At 44.6% G+C, this 25,552-nt stretch overlaps 1 protein-coding gene across 3 annotated transcripts in view; it reads left to right on the top strand.

The window, feature by feature from the left end:
• The window catches only part of NCLN (nicalin), a 74,194-nt gene that overhangs the window by 37,548 nt on the left and 11,094 nt on the right, over nucleotides 1–25,552 (top strand). For all 3 annotated transcript variants that reach the window (XM_073547577.1, XM_073547570.1, XM_073547563.1), the window contains exons 7-9: nucleotides 18,330–18,418; nucleotides 18,638–18,777; nucleotides 24,894–25,072. In XM_073547577.1, the coding sequence (XP_073403678.1) occupies nucleotides 18,330–18,418; nucleotides 18,638–18,777; nucleotides 24,894–25,072 (408 nt within the window). The remainder of the gene's footprint in view (nucleotides 1–18,329; nucleotides 18,419–18,637; nucleotides 18,778–24,893; nucleotides 25,073–25,552) is intronic.

The following is a 25,552-nucleotide window of genomic DNA, read 5'->3' on the forward strand; positions in this document are numbered from 1 at the left end:
AAAATTAAAAAGTACACATATTTGGTAGCGTCGCATCCGCAACAACCTGAACTATGAAACTGTCCCACTAGTTAACCCCTTCAGTGAACACCGTAAAAAAAAAACCACGAGGTAAAAAACTATGCTTTATCATCATAACAAAAGGTGCAATAAAACGCGATCAAAAAGACGAATGTAAATAAAAATTGTATAGCTGAAAACGTCATCTTGTCCCCAGAAAATATGCCGCCATAAATCTCCATCAGCGGGAAAAATAAAAAAGTTATAGCTCTCAGAATAAAGCGATTCAAAAATAATTATTTTTTCTGTAACATAAAAAAAAAATATACATGTAGTATCGCTGTAATTGAACTAACCCGAAGAATAAAGCTTCTTTATCAATTTTACAATATGCAGAACGTTGTAAATAAAAATAAAAACAATCCTGAATTTTCTGTTTTTTGTTAATTTTACCGCCCAAAAATCGGAATAGAAAGTGATTAAAAAAAAGTCATGTACCTGAAAATGGTACCAATAAAAACATGAACTCGTCCCCCAGAAAAGAAGCTATCACATGACCCTGTTGGCTGAAATAAGGAAAAATTATAGCTGTCTAAATATGGCCATGCAAAAATAGTTTTTACAATAAAAAGCGTCTTTTAGTGTGTGACAGCAGCCAATCATAAAATCCCGATATGTATCTGGTATCGCGGTAATCGTACCGAACTGTAGAACAAAGTCGCCTAATCACTTATACCGCACTAGGGACGGTGTAAAAATTTAATAAAACAAATTCTTCACCTGCTGTTGATTTGTTCATTCTGCCTCCCAAAGAACGCAGTAAGGCTCGGCTCACATGTACAGTGGAGAAAAAAAGTATTTAGTCAGCCACCAATTGTGCAAGTTCTCCCACTTAAAAAGATGAGCGAGGCCTGTAATTGACATCACAGGTAGACCACAACTATGAGAGTCAAAATGTGAAAACAAATCCAGAAAATCACCTTGTCTGATTTGGCAAGATTTATTTTTTTTTAAATTCGTTTATTGAACTTCAGGACATAAAAGATGTACAACATACAAATTGGCTTATGATAACAAGCATTTTTTACAGAGCATACATGTTTCCATTCCTTATAAAATATAGAACAGAGAAATTGCACACTCTTTTTAAAATACAAGGTAATATGTACATAACCTTCCAAGCATACGCAAAGGACAGTTGGCTATACATTATAAAGCATGTATATCGATCAAATCTCACAAGCCTTTAACATATTATTCGGATAATAAAATCTAATCAGAAATTCCTAAACTACGACTACCACTACATCAACTAGTATCTACTATTTCGTAGCCTGGTATCCTTCAACATATTATCTCACATGTGATGTCTCAGCCTTGCAAGGAGAGATGAGAAGAATTCCACCTCCCCCAAATCTTTTCAAATTTACCTGAGCATCCCATATTTTGGTATAGCGTGCGCTCGTATAGAACAATCGAATTTACCAAGTCAATCCACATTCTAAGGGAGGGGCATGAAGTTCCCATCCACCATAGTGCCAGTACCTTCCGTGCCATAAATAATGTCTCACGCAGGAAGACCCCAGTATATCGATCCCAAATCTCCTCATCCCATACCCCAAACAAGCAGACCAGTGGCTCTAGAGGGACGGGCTTGTACTAGGGATGACAGTAATGATGTCACCCCTTTCCCGTAATGTAGGATAGTGGGACACTGCCATACCATATGAATAAAATCTGCGTCTGGAGAGTGGCACTGTAAGGCTATGTGCACACAGTGCGGATCCTCCCGCGGACTTTTCCGCGCGATTTTACTAATTCCGCAGGTCAAATGACATGCATTTTTCCTGCGGATTTCTTCCTGTTTTTGTGCGGTTTTCCACCTGCGGATTTGTAGGATGGAGCAGGTGGAAAACTGCAGCAAAACCGCACAAAAGAAGTCACATGCTGCTTTTTTTTTTCCCGCACAAAAACCGCGCGGAAAAAAAACGCGGCATGTGCACGGCGGTTTTTTTTTACATAGGCTTTAATGGTACTATACATCACCTGCAGTGGCAAATCCGCTGCGGATCCGTAGCAGAATGCTCACCGTGTGCACAGGGCCTAAGCATTCTGATGATTGGAATCGACCCATCCTAAAAAGTCGTGTCGGAGTCAAGTATGATTGATTTGTTATATATAATTGTATCATTCTGTTATTAATAGATGGTGATACTCCATTCGGAGATTCCAGGATCTCCTCCCACTCCTTGCGTATTAGGGAAGAGTCGTTCCCACTTTCTCTTAATAGAACTTATGGCAGATTCTGCTCCCACTGACAAGCATGTATGTATATAAAGATGAGATGAGACCCTGGGGACCCTGCGATTTAAGGATTCCTATCAGAGGTAGAGATGAAATAGTACGGCCTACACCCCTACATCTCGTATGCGATTGAAGAGCTGATCTTAGTTGTAAATAGCGGGAAAATTGGGATCTTGGGATATCATGTGTGACCTGTAATTGTTCAAAAGACTTTAAGATCCCTTGGTCATACAAGTCTCCCATCGAAGAGAGGAGGAGGCCTAGTGGGGACCCTGTGAGCCCTTTCCACCGCAAATGGGGAGAATTCGTCTCCCAGAGTAGTTTTGAGCCCATCTTCTAGGAATTGCGGCAAGATTTATTTTGCAAATTATGGTGGAAAATAAGCATTTAGTCATTAACAAAAGTTCACCTCAGTATTTTGTTATATATCCTTTGCTGGCCCATTCCTCCATGCAGATCTCCTCTAGAGCAGTGATGTTTTGGGCCTGTCGCTGGGCAACACGGACTTTCAAATCCCTCGAAGGGTTTTCTATGGAGTTGAGATCTGGAGACTGGCTACGTCACTCCAGGACCTTCATATGCTTCTTAGGAAGCCAGTCCTTCGTTCCCCTGTGATGTGCTTGGGATCATTATCATGCTGAAAGACCCATCCACGTTTCATCTTCAATGCCCTTGCTGATGGAAGGAGGTTTGCACTCAAAATATCATGATACATGGCCCCATTCATTCTTTCATGTGCATTTATCAGTCCTCCTAGTCCCTTTGCAGATAAACAGCCCCAAAGCATAATGTTGCCACTCCCCATGCTTGACCGTAGGTATGGTGTTCTTTGGATGCAACTCAGCATTCAGTCTCCTTCAAACATGACGAGTTTATTGTTTCTACCAAACAGTTCTGCTTTGGTTTCATCAGACCATATGACATTCTCCCAATACTCTTCTGGATAATCCAAATGCTCTCTAGCAAACTTCAGACGGCCCCGGACATGTACTGGCTTAAGCAAGGGGACACGTCTGGTACTGCAGTATCTGAGTCACTGGCGGCGTAGTGTGTTACTGATGGTAGCTTTTGTTACGGTAGTCCCAGCTCTATGCAAGTCCTTCCTGATGAAGGAACTCTTTCCGAAACGCGCGTTGGGGCTCGCAGTGTGTGGTGCTTAGTGCCTCCTCTCCCTGGTATGTGCTTGACTCATTGCCTTTTGTTTGGCCACAAGGCTGTCATGGTATTTTCTATCTTGATGACCAGCTCTGGATTTTTCCTTTATTCTGTTTTGCTGGCCTTTTTCAATTAACCCCTGACACCTTTGTGACCATATGGTATATACTACTTGGTACTGACATATCTGGGCTATATTTATATTATCTTGATATCTATTGAGGTGCACTATTTACCATCACCCTGTGATTTTTTCTTTGTGTCACTCTTGTAACCACAACCTGTCAATTTTTATCTGGTCTCCTAATAAAGATTTGTGATTTTTACCACATCTTATCTTGGACGTCTTTGCACTGGTCTTTCTTCTGAGTAAATTGCATGTTTACAATGTGTCCTGCACTGTTACAATGAGCTGGGACAATATTTTATTGTATTGCCTTTATCTATGATTATTTATATATGATGTTACTCATTTCTAGCTCATTGCGCCGCCATTTTTGTTCAGTTTGTCTTGTTGTCTAATATTCAAAAAATTGAAACCATATATGGCCCTATGTATAAGTCTGTATTGATGTCTCTCCAGATTTCGTTTACTATCTTCTTCCTCATCTCCATCCACCCTTTCAAGATTTTTTTCTTCCCCTTCTTGGTCTCTCAACTGCTTTGCCCATCCCTCTAAAATTTTCCCTGGTATGTTGGGAACTAATGCTTCTCGCAAGTCCCTATAGAGACCCGAAATGGTAATCTCATGAATGTCCTTTGATTAACCCCTTCATGACCCAGCCTATTTTGACCTTAATGACCTGGCCATTTTTTGCAATTCTGACCAGTGTCCCTTTATGAGGTAATAACTCTGGAACGCTTCAACGCATCCTAGCGATTCTGAGATTGTTTTTTCTTGACATATTGGGCTTCATGTTAGTGGTAAATTTAGATCGATAATTTTTGCGTTTATTTGTGAAAAAATCAGAAATTTGGCGAAAATTGTGAAAATTTCGCAATTTTCAAATTTTGAATTTTTATTCTGTTAAACTAGAGAGTTATGTGACACAAAATAGTTACTAAATAACATTTCCCACATGTCTACTTTACATCAGCACAATTTTGGAAGCATAATATTTTTTTCGTTAGGAAGTTATAAGGGTTAAAAGTTGACCAGTGATTTCTCATTTTTACAACAAAATTTACAAAACCATTTTTTTTAGGGACCACCTCACATTTGAAGTCACTTTGAGGGGTCTATATGGCAGAAAATACCCAAAAGTGACACCATTCTAAAAACTGCACCCCTCAAGCTACTCAAAACTACATTCAAGAAGATTATTAACCCTTTAGGTGTTTCACAGGAACTAAAGCAACATGGAAGGAAAAAAAGGACATTTTAATTTTTCCAACAAAAATTTTCTTTCAGCATCAATTTTTTCATTTTCACATGGGCAACAGGATAAAATGGATCCTAAAATTTGTTGGGCAATTTCCCCTGAGTACACCGATACCTCATATGTGGTCAAAAACCACTGTTTGGGCGCACGGCAGGGCTCAGAAGGGAAGGAGTGCCATTTGACTTTTTGAATGGAAAATATGCTGGAATATTTAGCGCTTGCCATGTCGCGTTTGGAGAGTCGCTGTGTGCCTAAACACTGGAGCTCCCCCACAAGTGACCCCATTTTGGAAACTAGACCCCCCAAGGAACTTATCTAGATGCATAGTGATCACTTTGAACCCCCAGGTGCTTCTCAAATTGATCCGTAAAAAAAAAAAAAAAGTACTTTTTTTCACACAAATTATCTTTTAGCCTCAGTTTTTTCATTTTCACATGGGCAACAGGATAAAATGGATCCTAAAATTTGTTGGGCAATTTCTCCTGAGTACACCGATACCTCATATGTGGTCATAAACCACTGTTTGGGTGCACGGCAGGGCCCGGAAGGGAAGGAGCGCCATTTGACTTTTTGAATGGAAAATTAGCTCCAATCGTTATCGGACACCATGTCGCGTTTGGAGATCCCCTGTGTGCCTAAACATTGGAGCTCCCCCACAAGTGACACCATTTTGGAAACTAGATCCCTTAAGGAACTTATCTAGATGTGTAGTGAGCACTTTGAACCCCCAAGTGCTTCACAAAAGTTTATAACATAGAGCAGTGAAAATAAAAAATCATTTTTTTTCCTCAAAAATGATTTTTTAGCACGCTATTTTTTATTTTCACAAGGGTAACAGGAGAAATTGAACCAAAAAAGTTGTTGTCCAGATTGTCCTGAGTATGCTGGTACCCCATATGTGGGGGGGGGGCACTGTTTGGGTGCACGGCAGGGCGCAGAAGGGAATGAGCGCCATTTGACTTTTTGAAATGAAAATTAGCTCCAATCGTTAGCGGACACCATGTCGTGTTTGGAGAGCCCCTGTGTGCCTAAACTTTGGAGCTCCCCCACAAATGACCCCATTTTGGAAACTAGACCCCCTAAGGAACTTATCTAGATGCATAGTGAGCACTTTGAACCCCCAGGTGATTCACAGAAGTTTATAATGCAGAGCAGTGAAAATAAAAAATCTTTTTTTTTCCTAAAAATAATTTTTTTAGTTGGCAATTTTTTATTTTCACAAGGGTACTAGGATAAATTGGACCCCAAAAGTTGTTGTCCAGTTTGTCCTGAGTACGCTGGTACCCCATATGTGGGGGGGAACCACTGTTTGGGCACACGTTGGGGCTCAGCAGGGAAGTAGTGACATTTTGAAATGCTGACTTTGATGGAATGGTCTGCGGGCGTCATGTTACATTTGCTGAGCCCCTGTGTGCCTAAACAGTAGAAACCCCCCACAAGTGACCCCATTTTGGAAACTAGACCCCACAAGGAACTTATCTAGATGTGTGGTGAGCACCTTGAACCCCCAAGTGCTTCACAGAAGTTTATAATGCAGAGCCGTGAAAATAAAAAATCATTTTTTTCCCTCAAAAAAAATGAATTTTAGCACGCAGTTTTTTTTTCACAAGGGTAACAGGAGAAATTGGACCCCAAAAGTTGTTGTCCAGTTTGCCCTGAGTATGCTGATACCCCATATGTGAGGAGGGACCATTGTTTGGGCACACGTCGGGGCTCGGAAGGGAAGTAGTGACGTTTTGAAATACCGACTTGATCGAATGGTCTGCGGGCATCATGTTACGTTTGCAGAGCCTCTGATGTGCCTAAACAGTGGAAACCCCCCACAAGTGACCCCATTTTGGAAACTAGACCACCAAGGAACTTATCTAGATGTGTGGTGAGCACCTTGAACCCCCAAGTGCTTCACAGAAGTTTATAATGCAGAACCGTGAAAATAAAAAATCTTTTTTTTCCTCAAAAAATGATTTTTTAGCCCGCAATTTTTTATTTTCACAAGGGTAACAGGAGAAATTGGACCCCAAAAGTTGTTGTCCAGTTTGTCCTGAGTACGCTGGTACCCCATATGTGGGGGGGAACCATTGTTTGGGCACACGTCAAGGCTCGGAATGGAAGTAGTGACGTTTTGAAATGCAGACTTTGATGGAATAGTCTGCGGTCGTCATTACGTTTGCAGAGCCCCTGATTTGCCTAAACAGTGGAAACCCCCCACAAGTGACCCCATTTTGGAAACTAGACCTTCCAAGGAACGTATGTAAGATGTGTTGTGAGCACTTTGAACCCCCAAGTGCTTCACAGAAGTTTATAATGCAGAGACGTGAAAATGAAAAAATCATTTTTTTCCACAAAAATAATTTTTTAGCCCCCAATTTTTTATTTTCCCAAGGGTAACACGAGAAATTAGTCCCCAAAAGTTGTGCAATTTTTCCTGAGTACGCTGATACCTCATATGTTGGGGTAAACCACTGTTTGGGCACACGTCAGGGCTTGGAAGGGAGGGAGCACCGTTTGACTTTTTGAACGCAAAATTGGCTGGAATCAATGGTTGCACCATGTCGCGTTTGGCGACCCCCTGATGTGCCTAAACAGTGGAAACCCCTCAATTCTAACTCCAACCCTAACCCCAACACACCCCTAACCACAGCCCTAACCCTAACACATCCCTAACCACAAGCCTAACCCTAATTCCAACGCTAACCCTAATTCCAACCCTAACCCTAATTCTAACCCTAATTCCAACCCTAACCCTAATTCCAACCCTAACCCTCTTTCCAACCCTAACCCTCTTTCCAATCCTAACCCTAACCCTCTTTCCAACCCTAACCCTCTTTCCAACCCTAACCCTCTTTCCAACCCTAACCCTCTTTCCAACCCTAACCCTCTTTCCAACCCTAACCCTCTTTCCAACCCTAACCCTCTTTCCAACCCTAACCCTCTTTCCAACCCTAACCCACTTTCCAACCCTAACCCTCTTTCCAACCCTAACCCTCTTTCCAACCCTAACCCTCTTTCCAACCCTAACCCTCTTTCCAACCCTAACCCTCTTTCCAACCCTAACCCTCTTTCCAACCCTAACCCTCTTTCCAACCCTAACCCTCTTTCCAACCCTAACCCTCTTTTCATCCCTAACCCTAACCCTCTTTTCAACCCTAACCCTCTTTTCAACCCTAACCCTAATGGAAAAATAAAAATATTTTCTTTATTTTATTAGTTGTGCCTACCTATGGGGGTGATAATCGGGGGGTTTATTTACCTTTTCTTTCATTTTGATCACTGTGAGAGTGATCAAAATGAAAGAATGGAATCTGCAGCCGGCAGATTCGGGCGGGCGCACTGCGCATGCGCCCGCCATTTTTCAAGATGGCGGCGCCCATCATCCGGACCCGAGGGACACCGGGAGCGACAGGGGGACTTAGAAGGTGCCGGGGGAGGTGAGAGGGGTTGAGGGGGTTATTGGAATCTGGCGGGGAACAGAGGGAATGGGAGGGGGGCAGATGATGACAGCGGCGGCTGTCATTCAGTTGCGGGGGGGGCGATCGCCGGTGGGGGGGGTGGAATTGGTGTCTCCAGCCATGTCCGATGCTACAGCAGCATCGGCCATGGCTGGATTGTAATATTTCATCAATTTTCATTGATGTAATATTACTATCGCTCTGATTGGCTGTTTCACTTTTAACAGCTAATCAGAGCGATCGTAGCCACGTGGGGGCGAAGCCACGCCCCCTGTGGCGAAGAACAAAGCCCCCTGTATCTGCGGGTCGGGTGACCTTTCAGTGACCTAGGTCACCCGACCCGCAGGGGGGCTTTAAAGTCATGACGCCACATAGGCGTCATGGGTCGTTCTGGCACGACTTTTCATGACGCCTACGTGGCGTCAAAGGTCGTGAAGGGGTTAAAATCGTGTCCAAGTGGTTTACCTCATATTCATTGTTTACGTTGAGTAATTTCCTCATTATCCCTTGCTTTATCTGTTCATACTGGAGAGTCTGGAATGGGCGCAAGTCATATTTCTCTCTTATTTCCCCACACTTCATCCATCTCCGCTCTTTATCATGCATCAAGTCCCTAAGTCCTTATCCCCTTCTCCCTCCATTCTCTAAACAAGTCATTTTTCCTCCCCTGTGGGAAACCTGGGCTTGCCCAGATGTCAATGAATTTTGAAATATTCCATGCTAGCCCACCCAAACTTTTTTCTAACCGCCTTCCAGGTCATTACTGTGTCCCTACATATCAATGAGTGTTTAATATTGGGTGGTAAATTTGGTATGGATGTATGTAATATTGAACTCCGGTCCCATGGCCTACAGAATTGGGCTTCTAAAGTCCAGTCAGAGTGTCTACTTGTTTGTCTAATCCAGTCAACTGCATGTCTCAAAATGCAAGCCAGGTTATAGCCTCTAATATTTGGTAGTTTGACCCCCCCCCTCTCCGTTGGTAGCATTAACTTATTAGCGCTAATCCTTGGTCTCTTTCCCTTCCACAAAAAGTGAGAGAACGCCTTTGTCAATCTTTTTATGTCTGTATGTTTGAGAAGTAATGGGATTGTCTGCATGAGGTAAAGGAGCCTAGAGAAGCTCATCATTTTTATCAGATGATTTCTTCCCAAAAGGGTCAGCGGAAGATTAGCCCATCCCTGCAGTTCTTTCTCTATACGTTCGATTAGTGGTGAATAATTTAAGGAAAATAAAGCTTTTGGATCCCTCCCCACCAGCACTCCCAAGTATTTAATTGTGTTTATGGCAATAGGAATGTCATATATTGAGCCTCTCTCTCTCTCCGCTCCTTTTTCTCCAAAAAAGAGTATTTCACATTTATTTTTGTTAAGTCTGAATCCTGCCAGTTTCCCGAACCCCTTAATTTGTGCTATAACTTCACTCAGTTGTGTTTTGGGCCTACTCATAAACAGGACAATATCATCAGCAAACAATGCCGAACACAGTGTTCTGCCCCCCACCTTGATCCCTTCAAACCATCGTCCACCGTTCAAACGTCTAGCCAATGGTTCGATAGCTAAATTGAATAACAAAGGTGACATCAGGCAACCCTGCCTGGTTCCCTTTAACAAAGGAAACGTTCTTGATAAGAATCCCGGGGTGTTCACCCTAGTTTGAGGATTCGCCTACAGCACCTGCACAAAATTTCTAAAGGCTCCATGCAAACCCAGATGATCTAACACCTGTTCCAGCCATGACCACCTCACATTGTCAAATGCTTTTTCCGCATCCAAGGTGATCAAGGCTGTAGTTTCTCCCCCTCTCCGCTTAGCTATGTCAACTGCCAACATTACTTTCCTGATGTTCGTCACTCCTGAGCGCCCCTTGACAAATCCCGCTTGGGGGAGATCTATAATCTCTGGCATTATCAATGCCAATCTATTAGCCATCAACTTTGCCAAAACTTTCAGATCCTGGTTGATTAACGTGATAGGCCTATAACTAGTTGGGTCCTCTAGGTCTTTTCCTGCTTTAGGGATGAGCTTTATGTGTGGTGTGTTAAGGGTAGCCGATACTCGCTCTCCCGCTAATATCTTATTAAATAACTCCTTCAATACAGGTGAAATTTGTTCCTTTAAAATCTTGAAGAAACTGCCATTGAACCTGTCTGGTCCCGGGGCTTTCGTTGAACTCATCTTTCCTATGACTTCCCCTATTTCTTCCTCCGTCACCTCCCTATTCAATATCTGTAGATGCTCCTCCGTAAACCTAGTCATTTGCGTTCCCCTTAACCATTCCTCTCCTTCCCCCCCTCCTCACTAACCCCTCCTCTTTGTATAGATCTGCATAGAAGTCTCCCAGGATATCATTTATTTCCTTCGGATCTGTTGTTTTGTTTCCCAAAGCATTCCTCAGTGTCGTTATATGAGTCATTGGTCGCCTTCCCCTTGCCAAGTTTGCCATTAATTTCCCTGCCTTATTCCCGTAGCACGTCAACTCAGCCTCCTGTTGCGTTCTGTACATATTCTCTTTCCTTTCCGCCCAGGTTTCAAAGTCTCCCTTCGCCTACACCCACTTTGCTTTTGTCACCGTTGATGGTTTTTCCAGAAAGACCGCATATGCTTCTCTAACTAACCAACTGTCGTCTTGAAATTTTACTTGTGCCTGTTGTTTTGCTTTCGTCGTGTATCCCATCACCTTCCCCCTCAGTACTGCCTTGGCCGTCTCCCAAAACACCACTCTCTCAATATCCTGTGAAAGTTTTCGTCTGTGGCCAAGAAAGTGGGGAATCGCCAAATGTAGTCCTGTCCTCTCTGAGCTTTGTCAGCTACACTTGCTGCCACTGGACTATGGTCTGAAATCACCATGTTTTCTATGTCAATCCCTTCCACCCTCTGCATCAAAGTCTCACTTGTCAAAAGAAGATCAATCCGTGACCACGAGTCATGCGGGTGTGAGTAGTGCGTAAACTCTCTCTCTTGTGGGTGTAACATTCTCCAGCAGTCGTGTAGGGTCGTGGTTTCCAACATTGCTTTTAAAGGTCCCTCCGTATGCCTCCCCTGTTTTCCTTGGCTTCTCCTGTTTTCTTCCTGGGAGACTACAGTGTTGAAATCACCACCCACCATTTTACACACTTCTTCATCAAGTAATATCCTGTTTGTTATGTTTTCTAAGAAAAATTTTTGTTCCGTGTTGGGAGCGTAAACATTGTGGATGCTAAAAGTGCCCAGAATGCCTACGATTTTGATATGTAGGTGTATTCCTTCCTCATCTGATTCTTGTGACTCCATCGTGCGTGCCACGCTCTTATTGATCAGAGTGAGCACTCCTGCCTTCCTACCTTAAGATGCTGAACCGTACACCTTTCCCACCCACATCTTGTTCATACGGAAGAAATCCTCTTTCCGCAAGTGTGTCGCCTGCAATAAAGCAATATCAGTTTTAAGCTTCTTAAGATGACGTAAAATCATATTTCGTTTGTGTGGAGATCTGAGTCCCTTAACATTCCACGTTGCTATCCTATCCATAATCCCTTAAAATGATTGCTCTTTTTCCTGGCCTTGTCGCATGAACTAGAAAAACTACTTTCCAAATCCCCCCCTCCCCCCTCAACTGACTGCTTTAAACCACCCTCGTTTTCAACTGTACATAAACATTTTTCCACTTCCATTTTTTCTGAGATGCTTAATTTACCTCCCAAGCCTCTGCCATAAGTCGAACCGTCTTCATTGACACCCCTTTCCTGATGTCTCCCTCCTCCCCTCTCATAATCTCCCACCAATTGCATCCCCTTACATCATTTTTTGCAGATTTACCAAGATATGACACTTCTAGTTAGAAGACAGAGAGAAGCATAAGACATAACAATACGCTTATCACCATATTCCTCCTCCCAACGTTCCAAAAATTACAATCTCTGCTTCTTCATCTCAAATCACCAGCGACTGCTTCTTCCTCCTTTCTTCCCAGTTGACGTGGCCATGTGTCGTTTTTCTTTTGGACTTTCCGCCCTGGTGCCCGCTTGACTCCTCTCTGATTCTGGATCCGGTCTGTCTGAAGATGGTGTGTTAGAAATGGAGCCTCCTCCATCCGATTCCATGACAGTCCCCTCTTTTCGGTTCTTGTCCTGTTGTCGTGAACCCCCCCTCCTGGGTTAGCATCCGCTCCGCTTCCAACGAGTCCCGAAAAGTCTTAGTCGCCCATCTGGCCCTCTTACCCTCAATATTGCAGGGTAGAGGAGCTGGAATTTAATGTGTTTGTGGTAAAGAGTTGTGCACACCTGACTAAAAGCTTTTCTTTTGCGGGTGACTTCCGCAGAGTAGTCACCAAATGTTAAGATCTTATGTCTTTGGATACACAGAGGTTGCTTTCTGTTCCTGAAGGCCCTCAGGATTTCTTCCTTGTCTTTGTATTCTAGATATTTGACTATGACCTGATATGCTCTGGACCTTTCATCTTGCCTGGATGTATCGTCTGTAGTGGTCCTTCTCTCCTCCTGCTTCGTCATCAGTCCCACTCTGTGGGCTCTTTCCACACGACAGCTGTGCGTTAGGCCCAGGGCCTGTGGAAGTTCTTTCTCACAGATTGCATCCAGCTGGCTTGGCATCACTGACTCCAGCAGTCCCACCATTCTCAGATTGCTCCTCCTTGACCTGTTTTCCAGGTCATCCATTTTTTCTTTCATCAACTGGGTGCTCGTGTCTAATTCTTTAAATCTGCTTGCCAGCCGTGCCAGTGTATCTTCAGCGTCGGACACCCTCTGTTCTGCCTCAGTCAGCCTGACATTCTGATGTTCTGTGTCCTCCTGCAATCCTTCTAAAGCCTCCTTCACGGTGTCCTTCAGACCTCTGCAGCCAGGTGATCTGCTACTTCTCTGGCCAGTCTGGAATAGTTGATCTCTCCCCCACTCAGCCTCTGTGATTCATTATTAGGTACAGCGTTACTGCTCCTCTGTCTGTCAGCGTTCTCTCCCTGGAGCTGCTGCTGCTTCTCCCCGTCAGCTCCCTCCTCTTTCCTCTCTACCGGTGCCATTTTGAGACCGCTCACTGCCCCCACTCTGGACGCTGTCTCAGCTCTGCTCGGCTTGCCCCCACTCCTGAGGAGATATCGCTCCAAGCACTGACCCTCGGTGAGGTTGTCAGCTGTTTTCACGTCTTCCTGGGGAGTCTCCTTGTCGTTTTTGTGAGATTTAGTTCAGTGGCCAGCCGGAGCTTCTCACCTCACATCACAGCGCCGGAACCGGAAGTCACCCGCTCTCATCTTTTTAAGTGGGATAACTTGCACAATTGGTGGCTGACTAAATATTTTTTTTTCCCCTCTGTATCCTGTGCTCTATGCTGAATGCTTACACCAGTGTTTCCATGTTGATTTCTGAAATACATGATTCAGACAGAACCCCAGCGGAATATTCCCTAATGAGGCAGATGAAGGCACTGTGGACGTCATAGGACTTGTGATCTGGCGCTGTCCATCTTTTTAGGATTGCTTAAAAGTTCTGTCGGCCACAGTTTTGTGAACTTCTGAAAAGGACACCTCTGAACAGAGGCCAGGTGGAGTCCAGAGTAACTCTGCTGCCTCATTATAGTGAATGGATCCCTTGGGGGTTTCATCTGTCTCTTCACTCGGAGATTTAGATGGAAACCCTAAAGTAAGTGCTCAGAGTAGAGCGCCGGATAAATGTGATCCTAAATGTTATGAAAAATGTTCCCAAAAAAAGCTTCAACTCAATCCACAAAAAAAGCAAGTCCTCACTCATGTCTGTCATCAGTCAATGAAAATATAGGGGCTTCCACGTTACTGGTAGTAGCACAAAGACTATGTAAAAGCAAAATGGCACTTTGCCCCCCCTCCCCCCAAAAAACAGAAATTTGGCAAATTCTGTGCTTCCACTCCCAAATCCAAATGCCCCCCTGCCTACTCCACACTTAGCGCCCATTTGTCTGGTTTTTCTGTTGAGAGCCCGCCTAATTTAATCAGTAGATTTGGTTTCCAGTACCATCTCTATGCTGATGACACCCAATTATACGCTTCTTCTCCTGACATCACGCCTGCCTTTTTAGAAAACACCGGCGATTGTCTAAACGCTGTGACTAACATCATGTCCTCACTATATCTGAAACTAAACCTGTCAAAGACTGAACTCCTTGTGTTTCCTCCCGCTACTAATGTACCTATACCCGACATTGCCATTTCCGTGTGTGGTTCCACTATTACTCCCCAGCAACATGCCCTCTGTCTTGGGGTCATACTTGACTCTAAGCTTTCCTTTGCCCCCCACATCCAATCACTGGCTCATTCTTGTTATCTGCACCTCAAAAACATTTCTAGAATTCGACCTTTTCTTACTTTTGACTCCGCAAAAACTCTTACTGTTTCTCTTATTCATTCTCATCTGGACTATTAAACTCTTTTCTAATCGGTCTCCCTCTTACCAAACTCTTCCCCCCTCCAATCTGTCTTGAATGCTGCAGCCAGGATCATATTCCTCGCCAATCGTTATACCGATGCCTCTACCTTGTGCCAGTCATTACACTGGCTACCATCCACTCCAGAATCGAGGACAAACTTATTACCCTCACCTACAAAGCTCTCCATGGCTCAGCACCACCCTACATCTCCTCCCTTGTTTCAGTATACCACCCTACCTGCGCCCTCCGTTCTGCTGATGACCTGAGGTTAGCATCCTCAATAATCAGAACCTCCCACTCCCGTCTCCAAGACTATACACGTGCTGCGCCAGTTCTTTGGAATGCACTTCCCAGGTCAATACGATTAGTCCCCAATCACTACAATTTTAAGCGTGCCCTGAAAACGCATTTATTCAGACTGGCCTATCGCCTCAACACATTAACCTAATCTATCCCTGTGTGGCACAGTCAAAAGTTTTACCATAACCAGGTTCCCCGCATCATGTTCCAACATGCTTTATACATCCATTAGCCCTCTGTGTCTGTACTGTTACACACTTAACATTATGGCTGGTCCATACAATCAAGGCAACTGTTACCACCACCTTTTCTGTCTACCTCTTTCCTCATAGACTGTAAGCTTGCGAGCAGGGCCCTAATTCCTCTTGGTATCTGTTATGAGCTGTGATTATTGTTATGCTGTAATGTCTATTGTCTGTACAAGTCCCCTCTGAAGTGTAAAGTGCTGCGGAATATGTTGGCGCTATAGAAATAAAATTTATTATTTATTATAATTTACAGGTGCATGTCTCCAGAAGCATGAGCTGGGCATAATGTACTGGTCACTACAGTGTACTGGTCACCACAACGGCAGTTTGCAATTTTCACTCAGCAACATCCACCACTGCTTGTTTCTGAAAAACACCCATGGAGTCAAAATTGTCACTACATCTGTAGATAATTTCCAAAATGTCATCGCTTGAGGAGGGGATTCTGCTTTTCCATCACTCGGGGCTCTGTATATAGCATCTGCAAACTATTCTAGGAAAATATGCTCTCCAAGAGACAAATAGCACTCATGCTTATGGCTAAGGCCTGTTTCACATATCAGTTTTTGTCCATCAGTCAAAATCTGCCGTTTTGCAAAAAAAACGGATCCGCCATTTTTTTTTTTTTTGGAGGATCTGTTTTTTTTCCCATTGAGTTGCATTACCGGCGGATCTTGACGGATGGCCATCCGTTGGATCGTTTTTTTTGCGGATCCGCCAAAATTTTGACGTCCGCCGACATGCCCGAACGGAGCATGTAACGTTTTTGCGGGCGGCAGGATCTGCACTTCTCACTGCGCATGCCCGAAAGACTTCACTCAGCTGGAAATTTAACCCTAAACTCTGTTCTGGCGGCTGGAAAATCTCTCCCTCTCTCTCTCCCTCTCTTCTCTCCCTCTCTCCCCAGGCAGCGGTTCCTTTAAAATTCTTCCTTTCACGGATCCGTTAAAATAACGGTCCGGTGACAAACGTTGTGGTCAGTTCAGGAACGGATCTGCTACCCGCCATTTTAGCTGATTTTGACTGAACACTAAAACTGATGCGTGAAACAGGCCTAAGCAGTACTGTACAGCCAGGATATTTCTATATTCAGCAGAAATTGTGGGATAAATTTTGGGGCCATTTTTACCCATTTCCCAGTGTGAAAATGTAAAACTTGGGGCTAACACACAATCTTGGTGGTAAAAATGTAAATTATTTTTTCTTCACTGCCCAATGGTATAAGTCTGTGACAAACTTGCGGTGTCAATATGATCACTGCACCCCTAGATGAATTCATTGAGTGGTGTCGTTAGTAAAATGGAGTCACAAAATCTGCACTGTAATATGGCATTTCTTCTTTTCTGAGCTTTGTACTGTGCCTCAAAAGTAGTTTTCAACCACATATGGGGTATCGGTGTACTCAGGAGAAATTGCACAACAAATTTTGAGATCCATTTTCTCCTGTTACCCTTGTGAAAATGCAAAATTTGGGTCTAAACATTTTTGTGGGAAAAATGTGATATCTTTTTCTTTTTCATGGCTCAACGTTATAAACTTCTGTGAAGCTCCTGATGTTTCAAGCTGCTGACTTCACATCTAGATCAGTTCGCAAAGGGGTCTAGTTTCCAAAACGGTGTCACTTGAGGGGGGGGGGTCCACTGTGTAGGCACATCAGGGGGTTTCCAAACACGACATGGCATCCGCTAATTAATCCATCAAGTTTTGCATTCAAAAAGTCAAATGGCGCTCCTTCCCTTACGAGCTCTGCTGTGCGCCCCAACGGTGGTTTCCCTCACATATGGGGTATTGGCATGCTCAGGAGAAATTGCACAACAAATTGTATGGTCGATTTTCTCCTGTTACGCTTGTGAAAAACTGTCTAAAGGAACATTTTTGTGAAAAAAAGGTTAAATGTTTATTTTTTCGTGCCACATTCCATGAATTCCTGTGAAGCACCTGAAGGGTTAATAAACTTCTGGAATATGGTTTTGTGCACCTTGAGGGGTGCAGTTTTTAGAATGGTGTCACTTTCGGGTATTTCCTGTTAAATACACTTCTCAAAGTCACTTCAAATGTGATGTGGGCCCTAAAAAAAATTATTTTGTAAATTTTGCTGTGAAAATGAGAAATTGCTGGTCAACTTTTAACCCTTATAACTTTCTAACCAAAAGAAGTCAAAAATTGTGCTGATGTAAAGTTGACATGTTGAAAATGTTATTTATTAACTATTTTGTGCGATATGACTCTCTGATTTAAAAATTAAAAGTTTGAAAATTGTGAAATTTGCCCCAAATTTGTTTTTTTTCTCACATCACATATCAAAGCTATTTTACCCCATCATGAAGTATAATATGTAACGAAAAAACAGTCTCAGCATCAGTGTGAATCTGTTGAATCGTTCCAGAGCTATAACCTCATAAAGTGACCGTGGTCAGAATTGTAAAAATTGGCCTGGTCAGGAAGCTGAAAACAGGCTTGGCGGTGAAGGGGTTAATATGCCATGGAGTGATTACAGCCCCTGCACTGCCCCAATGACAGAAAGCGAGCTGCTGTGGGGATAATTTAACTTGCTTTTTTCCTGTTATCCATGCTTTCAGTAAGCCACCAGAGATTTGAAACATCCCTATATTTACAGGTAAATAGAGTTTTTGAAGGTGGCAGGTTACCTTTAAAGAGATGTAGTACCATGAAAATGCAGTCCAACCCGCAGACGTCATGTTACAGAGCTGGAGGAGCTGAGTGGACTGATAAATGGTTTTGTGAGAAAAGATTCAGTGTAATCTCTTGTTTTCTCCATTTACACCTCTGCTCTTTCTAGGATTTTGGGTCCAGTGGGCTGTCCTGTCAGTGACTGACAGCTATCTGTGTATATGTGATCCCAGGCTCAGTTTATAATTAGCTGGGCTCTTTAGACATCACCTGTGCACCACATGCCTCATTGATGGCGTCACACCAGGCCAGGGAATACGGAAGCTCAGGAAATTCACACCCACCTGTCCACGGATAGAAAATACTGACGTACGCTGAGGTTGAGCAGTGATCTGCTCATCTCTAATGTTTGTCAATGTATTTTGTTTGGTATTGTCACCTGCCTAAAATTCACATTTATCCCTTACACAGCTACAATCTGCTGTTTTTCGCATCAGGAGGAGGAAAGTTTAATTATCAGGGAACAAAGAGATGGTTAGAGGATCATCTGGACCACACAGGTATTATAGCTTGCTTAACAACGTTGGGAGCAGCATGATTATAATGTGTGGTAGGTCCCCAAGACTTTAATGGTCATATAGTATTTGTTTCTCTAACCTTTTAATTCTGCAAGAAAGCCATTGCTTCTGCTTGATTTTTGTGTAGAGGGGGATGCATGCAAACTAATGGATATGCTATGGCAACCTCAAGAATTGTAATCTACACTCTTCTCTTTTTAGATTCAAGCCTCCTTCAAGATAATGTGGCTTTTGTGCTGTGCCTGGATACTGTAGGAAGTGCTAACAGCTTGCATCTTCATGTCTCTAAGCCTCCTAAAGAAGGAACTTTACAGCACACTTTCCTCAAAGAGCTGGAAATGGTAATTTGAAAAAGCGTCTTCCTTTACTATAGTATGTTAAGAGATCATCTAGTTCTGTTAAAGGGAACCTGTCACTTTCTTTTTCAGCTATAAGCTGCGGCCACTGCCTTTCATGGCTTATCTACAGCATTCTAGAATGCTGAAGATAAGCCCCCGACCTAATCTGAAAGATAAGAAAAACAAGTTTTATTATACTCACCTGGGGGGGCGGTCCGGTCTGATGGGTGTTGCAGGTCCGGGTCTGGCGCCTCCCATCTTCATGCGATGTCGTCATCTTCCTTGGTTCGTGTCTTGGCTCCTGCGCAGTCGTGCTGATCTGTCCTGTTGAGGGCAGAGCCAAGTACTGCAGTGCGCAAGCATCGAGAAAGGTCAGAGATGCCCAGCGCCTGCGCACTGCCCATCAGACCAGACCACCCCCGGATGAGTATAATAAAACTTTTTTTTACTCTTCGCCCTGACAGCACCCACTGGAGAGAGGGATCTGCCCATAGGAACAGGAAACCTACAAAAATAAAAGGGGCGTTCCGCCTCTCCTCCTCAGTTGGTTTCCTGTTCCTATGGGAAACGCAGGAATATTCCCTACAAGAAGAAAGGTACCTGGGCCAGCGAGCCGCCTGCGCAGTATTCATGTGAACAGCAGGAGCTCCGGTCCAGAAGCAGCGTCGGGGGAGTGCTGTACTCCGGCTCCCCCCTCGTCTGAGCAGCAGCAGCAGAAACGCAGAATCCAGGGAAGGCTGGCCGGAATTCTTGCAAACAACGCGTCGTCGGGGTCCGGATAGAGGCGTCCTGGCCCACGTGGGAGCATGGGGCCAGAGGAGGAAACGCCTGTGAAAAATGAGGATGAATGAACTCATGGAGATCAACATCCAACACTGCGGAGACACCATCACATGTTTCTCAACGCAGTGATTCTAGAGCAATGCCCCCATCCCTTATGGGAAATATGCAAAAACATGCAAAACACAAGCCACGGAGACACCATCACATGTTTCTCAACACAAGCAATGACTAGCCAGAAGAGGAAACGCCGACTTCCGTTCCCCTGGATGGCTTCGGCATAGTCCCGGGAGCTTGGGGCCGCGCACATGCAGCAGCGCCATCACCCTGGAAGTGATAAGAGGGAACTTCCGGGTCACACCTGAAGTTCCTCAGCTGAGTGACGTGTGCGCGGTCCTGGGGACATTGCGGGACTGCGCATATGCATACAGGCGCTCCCGGCCCCCGAAGTAGTAGGGGGAACTTCCGAATTAGCTGCATAGCGTTCCCCAGTCCCGCACGCTTGGTGCCTTGGGGTGATCCTCAACTCTGCGCTCTCTTTCAAACCACATATCCAAGCCCTCGCCTCCTCCTGCCGCCTCAAACTCAAAAATATTTCCCGGATCCACTTATTCCTCAACCACAAAAACACTAGTGCATGCTCTTATCTCCCGCCTCGACTACTGCAACCTCCTACTCTCTGGCCTCCCCTCTCGCACTCTGGCTCCGCTCCAGTCCATCCTACACTTTGCTGCCCGACTAATCCACCTGTCTCCCCACTATTCCCCAACCTCCCCCCTATGCCAGGCCCTTCACTGGCTTCCTATTGCCCAGAGTCTCCAATTCAAAACCCTAACTATGACATACAAAGCCATCCACAACCTGTCTCCTCCATACATCTGTAACATGGTCTCTAGATACCTACCCGCACCCAACCTTCGATCATCTCAAGATCTCCTTCTCTACTACCCCCTCATCTCTTCTTCCCACAACCGCATACAAGACTTCTCCCGTGCTTCCCCCATACTCTGGAACTCTCTGCCGCAACACATCAGACTCTCACCATCAACGGAAACCTTCAAGAAGAACCTGAAGACCCACCTGTTCCGACAAGCCTACAGCCTGCAATGATCCTCGGTCTACTGAACCACGGCACAACCTGCTCTACCCACTCCTACTGTATCCTCACCCATCCCTGTAGACTGTGAGCCCTCGCGGGCAGGGTCCCCTCTCCTTATGTACTTGTGTGTCCCATGTCTTACACATGTTTATTATACTTGTCTATATTTCCCCTTTTCACACGTAAAGCGCCATGGAATAAATGGCGCTATATAAGTGCATAATAATAATAAATATGTGGCATGGTCCTGGGAGTTAGGTACCGGGCTGCGCACGATATACTGCCCCCATGTGAAGGGCACCCGGTGGGGGAGGTAACCGGGGGGCGGTACAGATGGGGACGGCGAAATACGGATCCCTTTAAAAGCCCCTGCAGTATGGGGCTCGACGGTGCAAGCATGTCGTCCCCAGGGCAAGGCACGCATCTCCCGGCAGGTGATAGTGCAGCAGGCTCGTCCAAGGACCACTCTATTATGGGCTCCACGGACAGGAGCCACAGAAGCCACGCCACCAAATCTGTACCTCAGCCTCTCGATCCGGTACCTATAGCTTCATTGGGTGAGTGGTTACTCTCTGCCTATCAAGCTGACACTCTATATCCTTCTTTCTCGCTATGTCTCTGCTTCCTTAGACAAAGAAAAAACAGAAGGCAAAGAATAAGGAATGTGCCCTTTGTAAACGCCCTCTCCCTGACTCCTACTCCAAAAGGCTGTGTAAAAATGTATTTCCGAAACTGTGCAGCAAGCATCAGTGTCAGCCACGGACATAAGGGCAATGATAAGACAGGAATTACAAGCCCTGAGTCAGTCAAGTAGTGAACCTACTCACACCAAAAGCAAAAAGCTGATTATATCTAGCTCAGACTCTGAGGACGATCAGAGAGTAGCCTCCGATTCCTCATTGGCGTCCTCATTATCATCCTCTTCAGATACGGAAGGACTTTCATGCTTTCCCCTACAAAGCATGGATAATTTAGTGAAATCCATCAGAACCACTATGGGTTGCGTAAAAGCAATGGGGCCGCAAACAACACAGGAGGTAATGTTCGCGGGTCTAGCGGAGAGAAAGAGAAGAGCCTTTCCCATAATTCCAGCGGTCAAATCTTTAATTAAAAAAGAGTGGGAAAAACAAGACCAAAGAGGTTACCTCCCTTCAGCCTCAAAGAGGAGATACCCATTCAGTGATGAGGACCTGCTTACTTTGGACTAAGGTTCCGAAAGTTGATGCAGCAGTCGCCTCTACCTCAAAGCAATCATCTTTACCGGTAGAGGATGCAGGAATATTAAAAGACCCACTCGACCACAAAGCAGATGCCTTGCTAAAAAGAGCTTGGGAAGCGGCTACTGGCACATTTAAGCCAGCAGTTGTACAGCCCGTTCTATGCTGGTCTGGATTGATCAACTCGATCTGCAGATAGACCAGAAGATCTCCAGGGACAACTTACGAGCCGCCATTCCCTTAATCCGGGGTGCAGCAGCATTTACAGCTGACGCTTCAGCGGACTCATTGCGCCTAGCAGTCAGGACAGCTGGCTTACTTAACAACGACAGGCGTGCCCTCTGGCTCGAAAGTTGGAAAGGGGACATGCAGTCCAAGTCAAAGCTCTGCGCTATCCCATGTGAGGGTGAGTTTCTTTTCGGAAAGACCCTAGATAAGATCCTCACCAAGGCGAAGGAAAGGAAAAAAGGCTTTCCTAACCCCTCTCTTCCATCTTATAGGAGGGCAATCAGGAGGCTGCCATTTGGTAGAGGAAGACCAGCAGAAAATTAAAATCGTTGGTCCACGAAGGAGGACAAAAATAAAGGTGCCATTTTTAAAGGATCCTCCTTCCGTAAGGATAAATACTGAAGAACCAGTCCCCCCCCCCCCCCCCCAGTAGGAGGAAGACTGATGTTCTTTTTTCAAGAATGGGAAAAAATTACGGGCAGTTCTTGAATCTTTGAACATAATTAAGCATGGGCTAAAGATAGAATTTCGTCATGTCCCCCATGACTCATTCATAATAACATCTCTCAACTCGCCAATACAAACAGCAGGTCCTCGAAGTTGAGATTCGAAGCTTATTGGCAAAAAATGTATTAATCCACGTTCCAAAAGGACGGGAAGGGAGAGGATTTTATTCCTCTCTATTCCTGGTCCCTAAACCTGATGGCTCATTCAGGACAATCATCAATTTAAAGAAACTAAGTACATTGATTTATAACCATTCAAAATGGAATCAATCAGGTCTACTATTAAGCTTTTTCCTGAATGTATGATGGCCGGTTTAGATTTAAAGGATGCCGATTACCATCTTCCCATCCATTACAGATGCCAGAAATACCTCAGAAATACCTCAGACTAGCAGTCTCCCTCGGTGGCATCATACATCATTTCCAGTTCACGGCAATGCCATTCGGCCTCTCTATCGCGCCACGAATCTTCACAAAGGTGATGCTGGAGGTGATGGCCTTCCTATGTCAGAAGGACACCTTGATAATTCCTTATCTCGACGACTTTTTAATAGTAGGGAATTCAGCTATACAATGCAGCAACCGAGTAGCTGATATGGTCTCATCCCTACAGGCTCTAGGTTGGATCATAAACTTCAAGAAATCCAGGACCATGCCTCAAACCATCCAGTCCTTAGGCCTTCAGCTGGACTCCATAAATCAAAAGTGTCTGCTGCCGCAGGTAAAAGTCTTAATGATAAAAATGAAGGTTAGAACAGCAATGAACAAGCCATGCATGTCCTTGAGGGAAGCCATGTCTCTATTAGGCTCCCTTACATCTTGTGTCCCGGCAGTCCGGTGGGCCCAGTTCCATACCCGGGATTTACAACACCAAATTCTCCTAGAGGAGACTCGCCCACAAGGTTATCTTGAAAAGAAAATTACCTTGTCTCAAATAGTCATAACTGCCCTATCATGGTGGTTAGATGACGGTCACCTATCGGGAGGGGTTCCATGGGTAATAACACCTTCCCGTATTGTTACTACAGACGCCAGCCCTACAGGATGGGGGGGCTCATATGGGAAAAATTGTCTCCCAAGGTCGGAGGGTTACTGAAGAGTTGCAGGAGTCCTCAATCTTGAAAGAACTAAATGCGGTTAGTTATGCGCTTTGTCACTTTCTTCTGCAGCTTCGAGGAGAACATTTCAGAATTCTCTCAGACAACACCACAGTGGTAGCATATCTGAACAAGCAAGGCAGAACGCGATCGGACAGTCTAATGTCTTCCGCAAGAAAGATTCTTAGCCGAAGAACATTTATCTCTTTCAGCTCTCCACATAAGAGGAAGAGACAATCTAGAGGCAGATTTCCTAAGCCGACACACATTGAGGCAAGGAGTCGCCAAATATTCAAAAACATCGTGTCACTATGGGGCCTTCCCCAGATAGATCTCTTCGCCACAAGAGAAAACAGACAAGTGCGAAAATTCGCCTCCCTAAATGTGATGGACGACCCGGAAATTCTAAACGCCCTTCATGCCCCTTGGCAATTCAAACTGGCATATGCCTTCCCTCCGACTATACTGCTGCCACAAGTCATCAGCAAAATCAGGGCGGAGAAGGCCAGAATAATTCTAATGGCACCATTGTGGCCCAAGAGGCCATGGTTTTCATGGCTACAGACCAGGTCAGTGTCAGACCCTTGAGTTCTCCCTTCAACCCCCAGGCTACTCTCGCAGGGGCCATTCTTCCATCCTCAAGTGGACAGCCTCTACTTGACGGCTTGGAACTTGAGAGGCAAATGTTAAGATCAAGGGGGTTCACGGAGGGGTTAGTCAACACACTCTGTAATTACAAAGTCAGAAGTTGACTACCACAAAAATTTATTCCAGGATATGGAGGAAATTCCTAGAGTTCCACACAAGTCCCGACTCTAGAGAAATTCCCATAGTACCCATCCTAGAATTCCTACAAAAAGTCCTAGATCTCTTCCTATCTGTTAATACACTGAAGGTCCAAGTATCTGCTCTAGGGGCCCTTTATAGCTATAACGTGCCAGGCAACAGATGGATATCCAGATTCATCACGGCCTGTGAACAGATTAGCCCTGTTCACATATCTAGGGTTCACCCCTGGGACTTGAACCTTATCTACAGCATTCTAGAATGCTATAGATAAGCCCCGAAAGGCACTGGCTGCAGCTTATATCTGAAAAAGGAGGTGACAGGTTCCCTTTAATCACTGGCTTCATGATTTTTTTTGCATTATTTAATAAATCTTTTTACAATATGATCTCCTTTCTATACCCAGGTTATTTCTTCCCAGTTCCCTGAGGTGAAGTTTTCCATGGTTCATAAGAAGATAAACCTGGCTGAAGACACATTAGCTTGGGAACATGAGCGCTTTGCTATCCGCAGACTTCCATCTTTTACCATCTCTCACCTAGATGGCCACCGTAGTGGTCACCGCAGCAGCGTTTTGGATCTAAGGTAAGTTAAATAGAAAAAATCCCACAAGCCAGAAGTGCTTCTTTCAAGCAATGCTTCTCTGGATGTTTTCCAGTGTTGCATAGTGTGTTGTATGACTTCCCACAGCGCCACTGCTAGAAATGTGGGTGAAGAAAGCAGCCTTGCAACAAATTACAGTATAGTCACACTGGATGGGGTTTTCTAAACGCTAGCCACAAGTGGCGAAACTAAATGTGTGAAATTCATGCAATGCTTCAGGTTATAAAATCTTTTCCGCTATTTTGTTAAATTGTTGCTGATGTAGACCGGAGATTTCCATTCTTTTAGAATTGTTGATGAACTCTCACTAATATCACATACAAATGTGGCCCCATGGTTAACAGCATAGCTTTGCAGTGCTGAGGTCCTGCACCCAAATCCTACTAAGGACATCTACAAGGAGTTTGTATGTTCTCCCCATGTTTGTATGGTTTTCTCCCACACTCCAAAGACATATTGATA

This window comes from Dendrobates tinctorius, unplaced genomic scaffold, assembly GCF_039654945.1.
Source record: "Dendrobates tinctorius isolate UK_male_01 unplaced genomic scaffold, ASM3965494v1 ptg000011l, whole genome shotgun sequence".
NCBI lineage: Eukaryota > Metazoa > Chordata > Amphibia > Anura > Dendrobatidae > Dendrobates > Dendrobates tinctorius.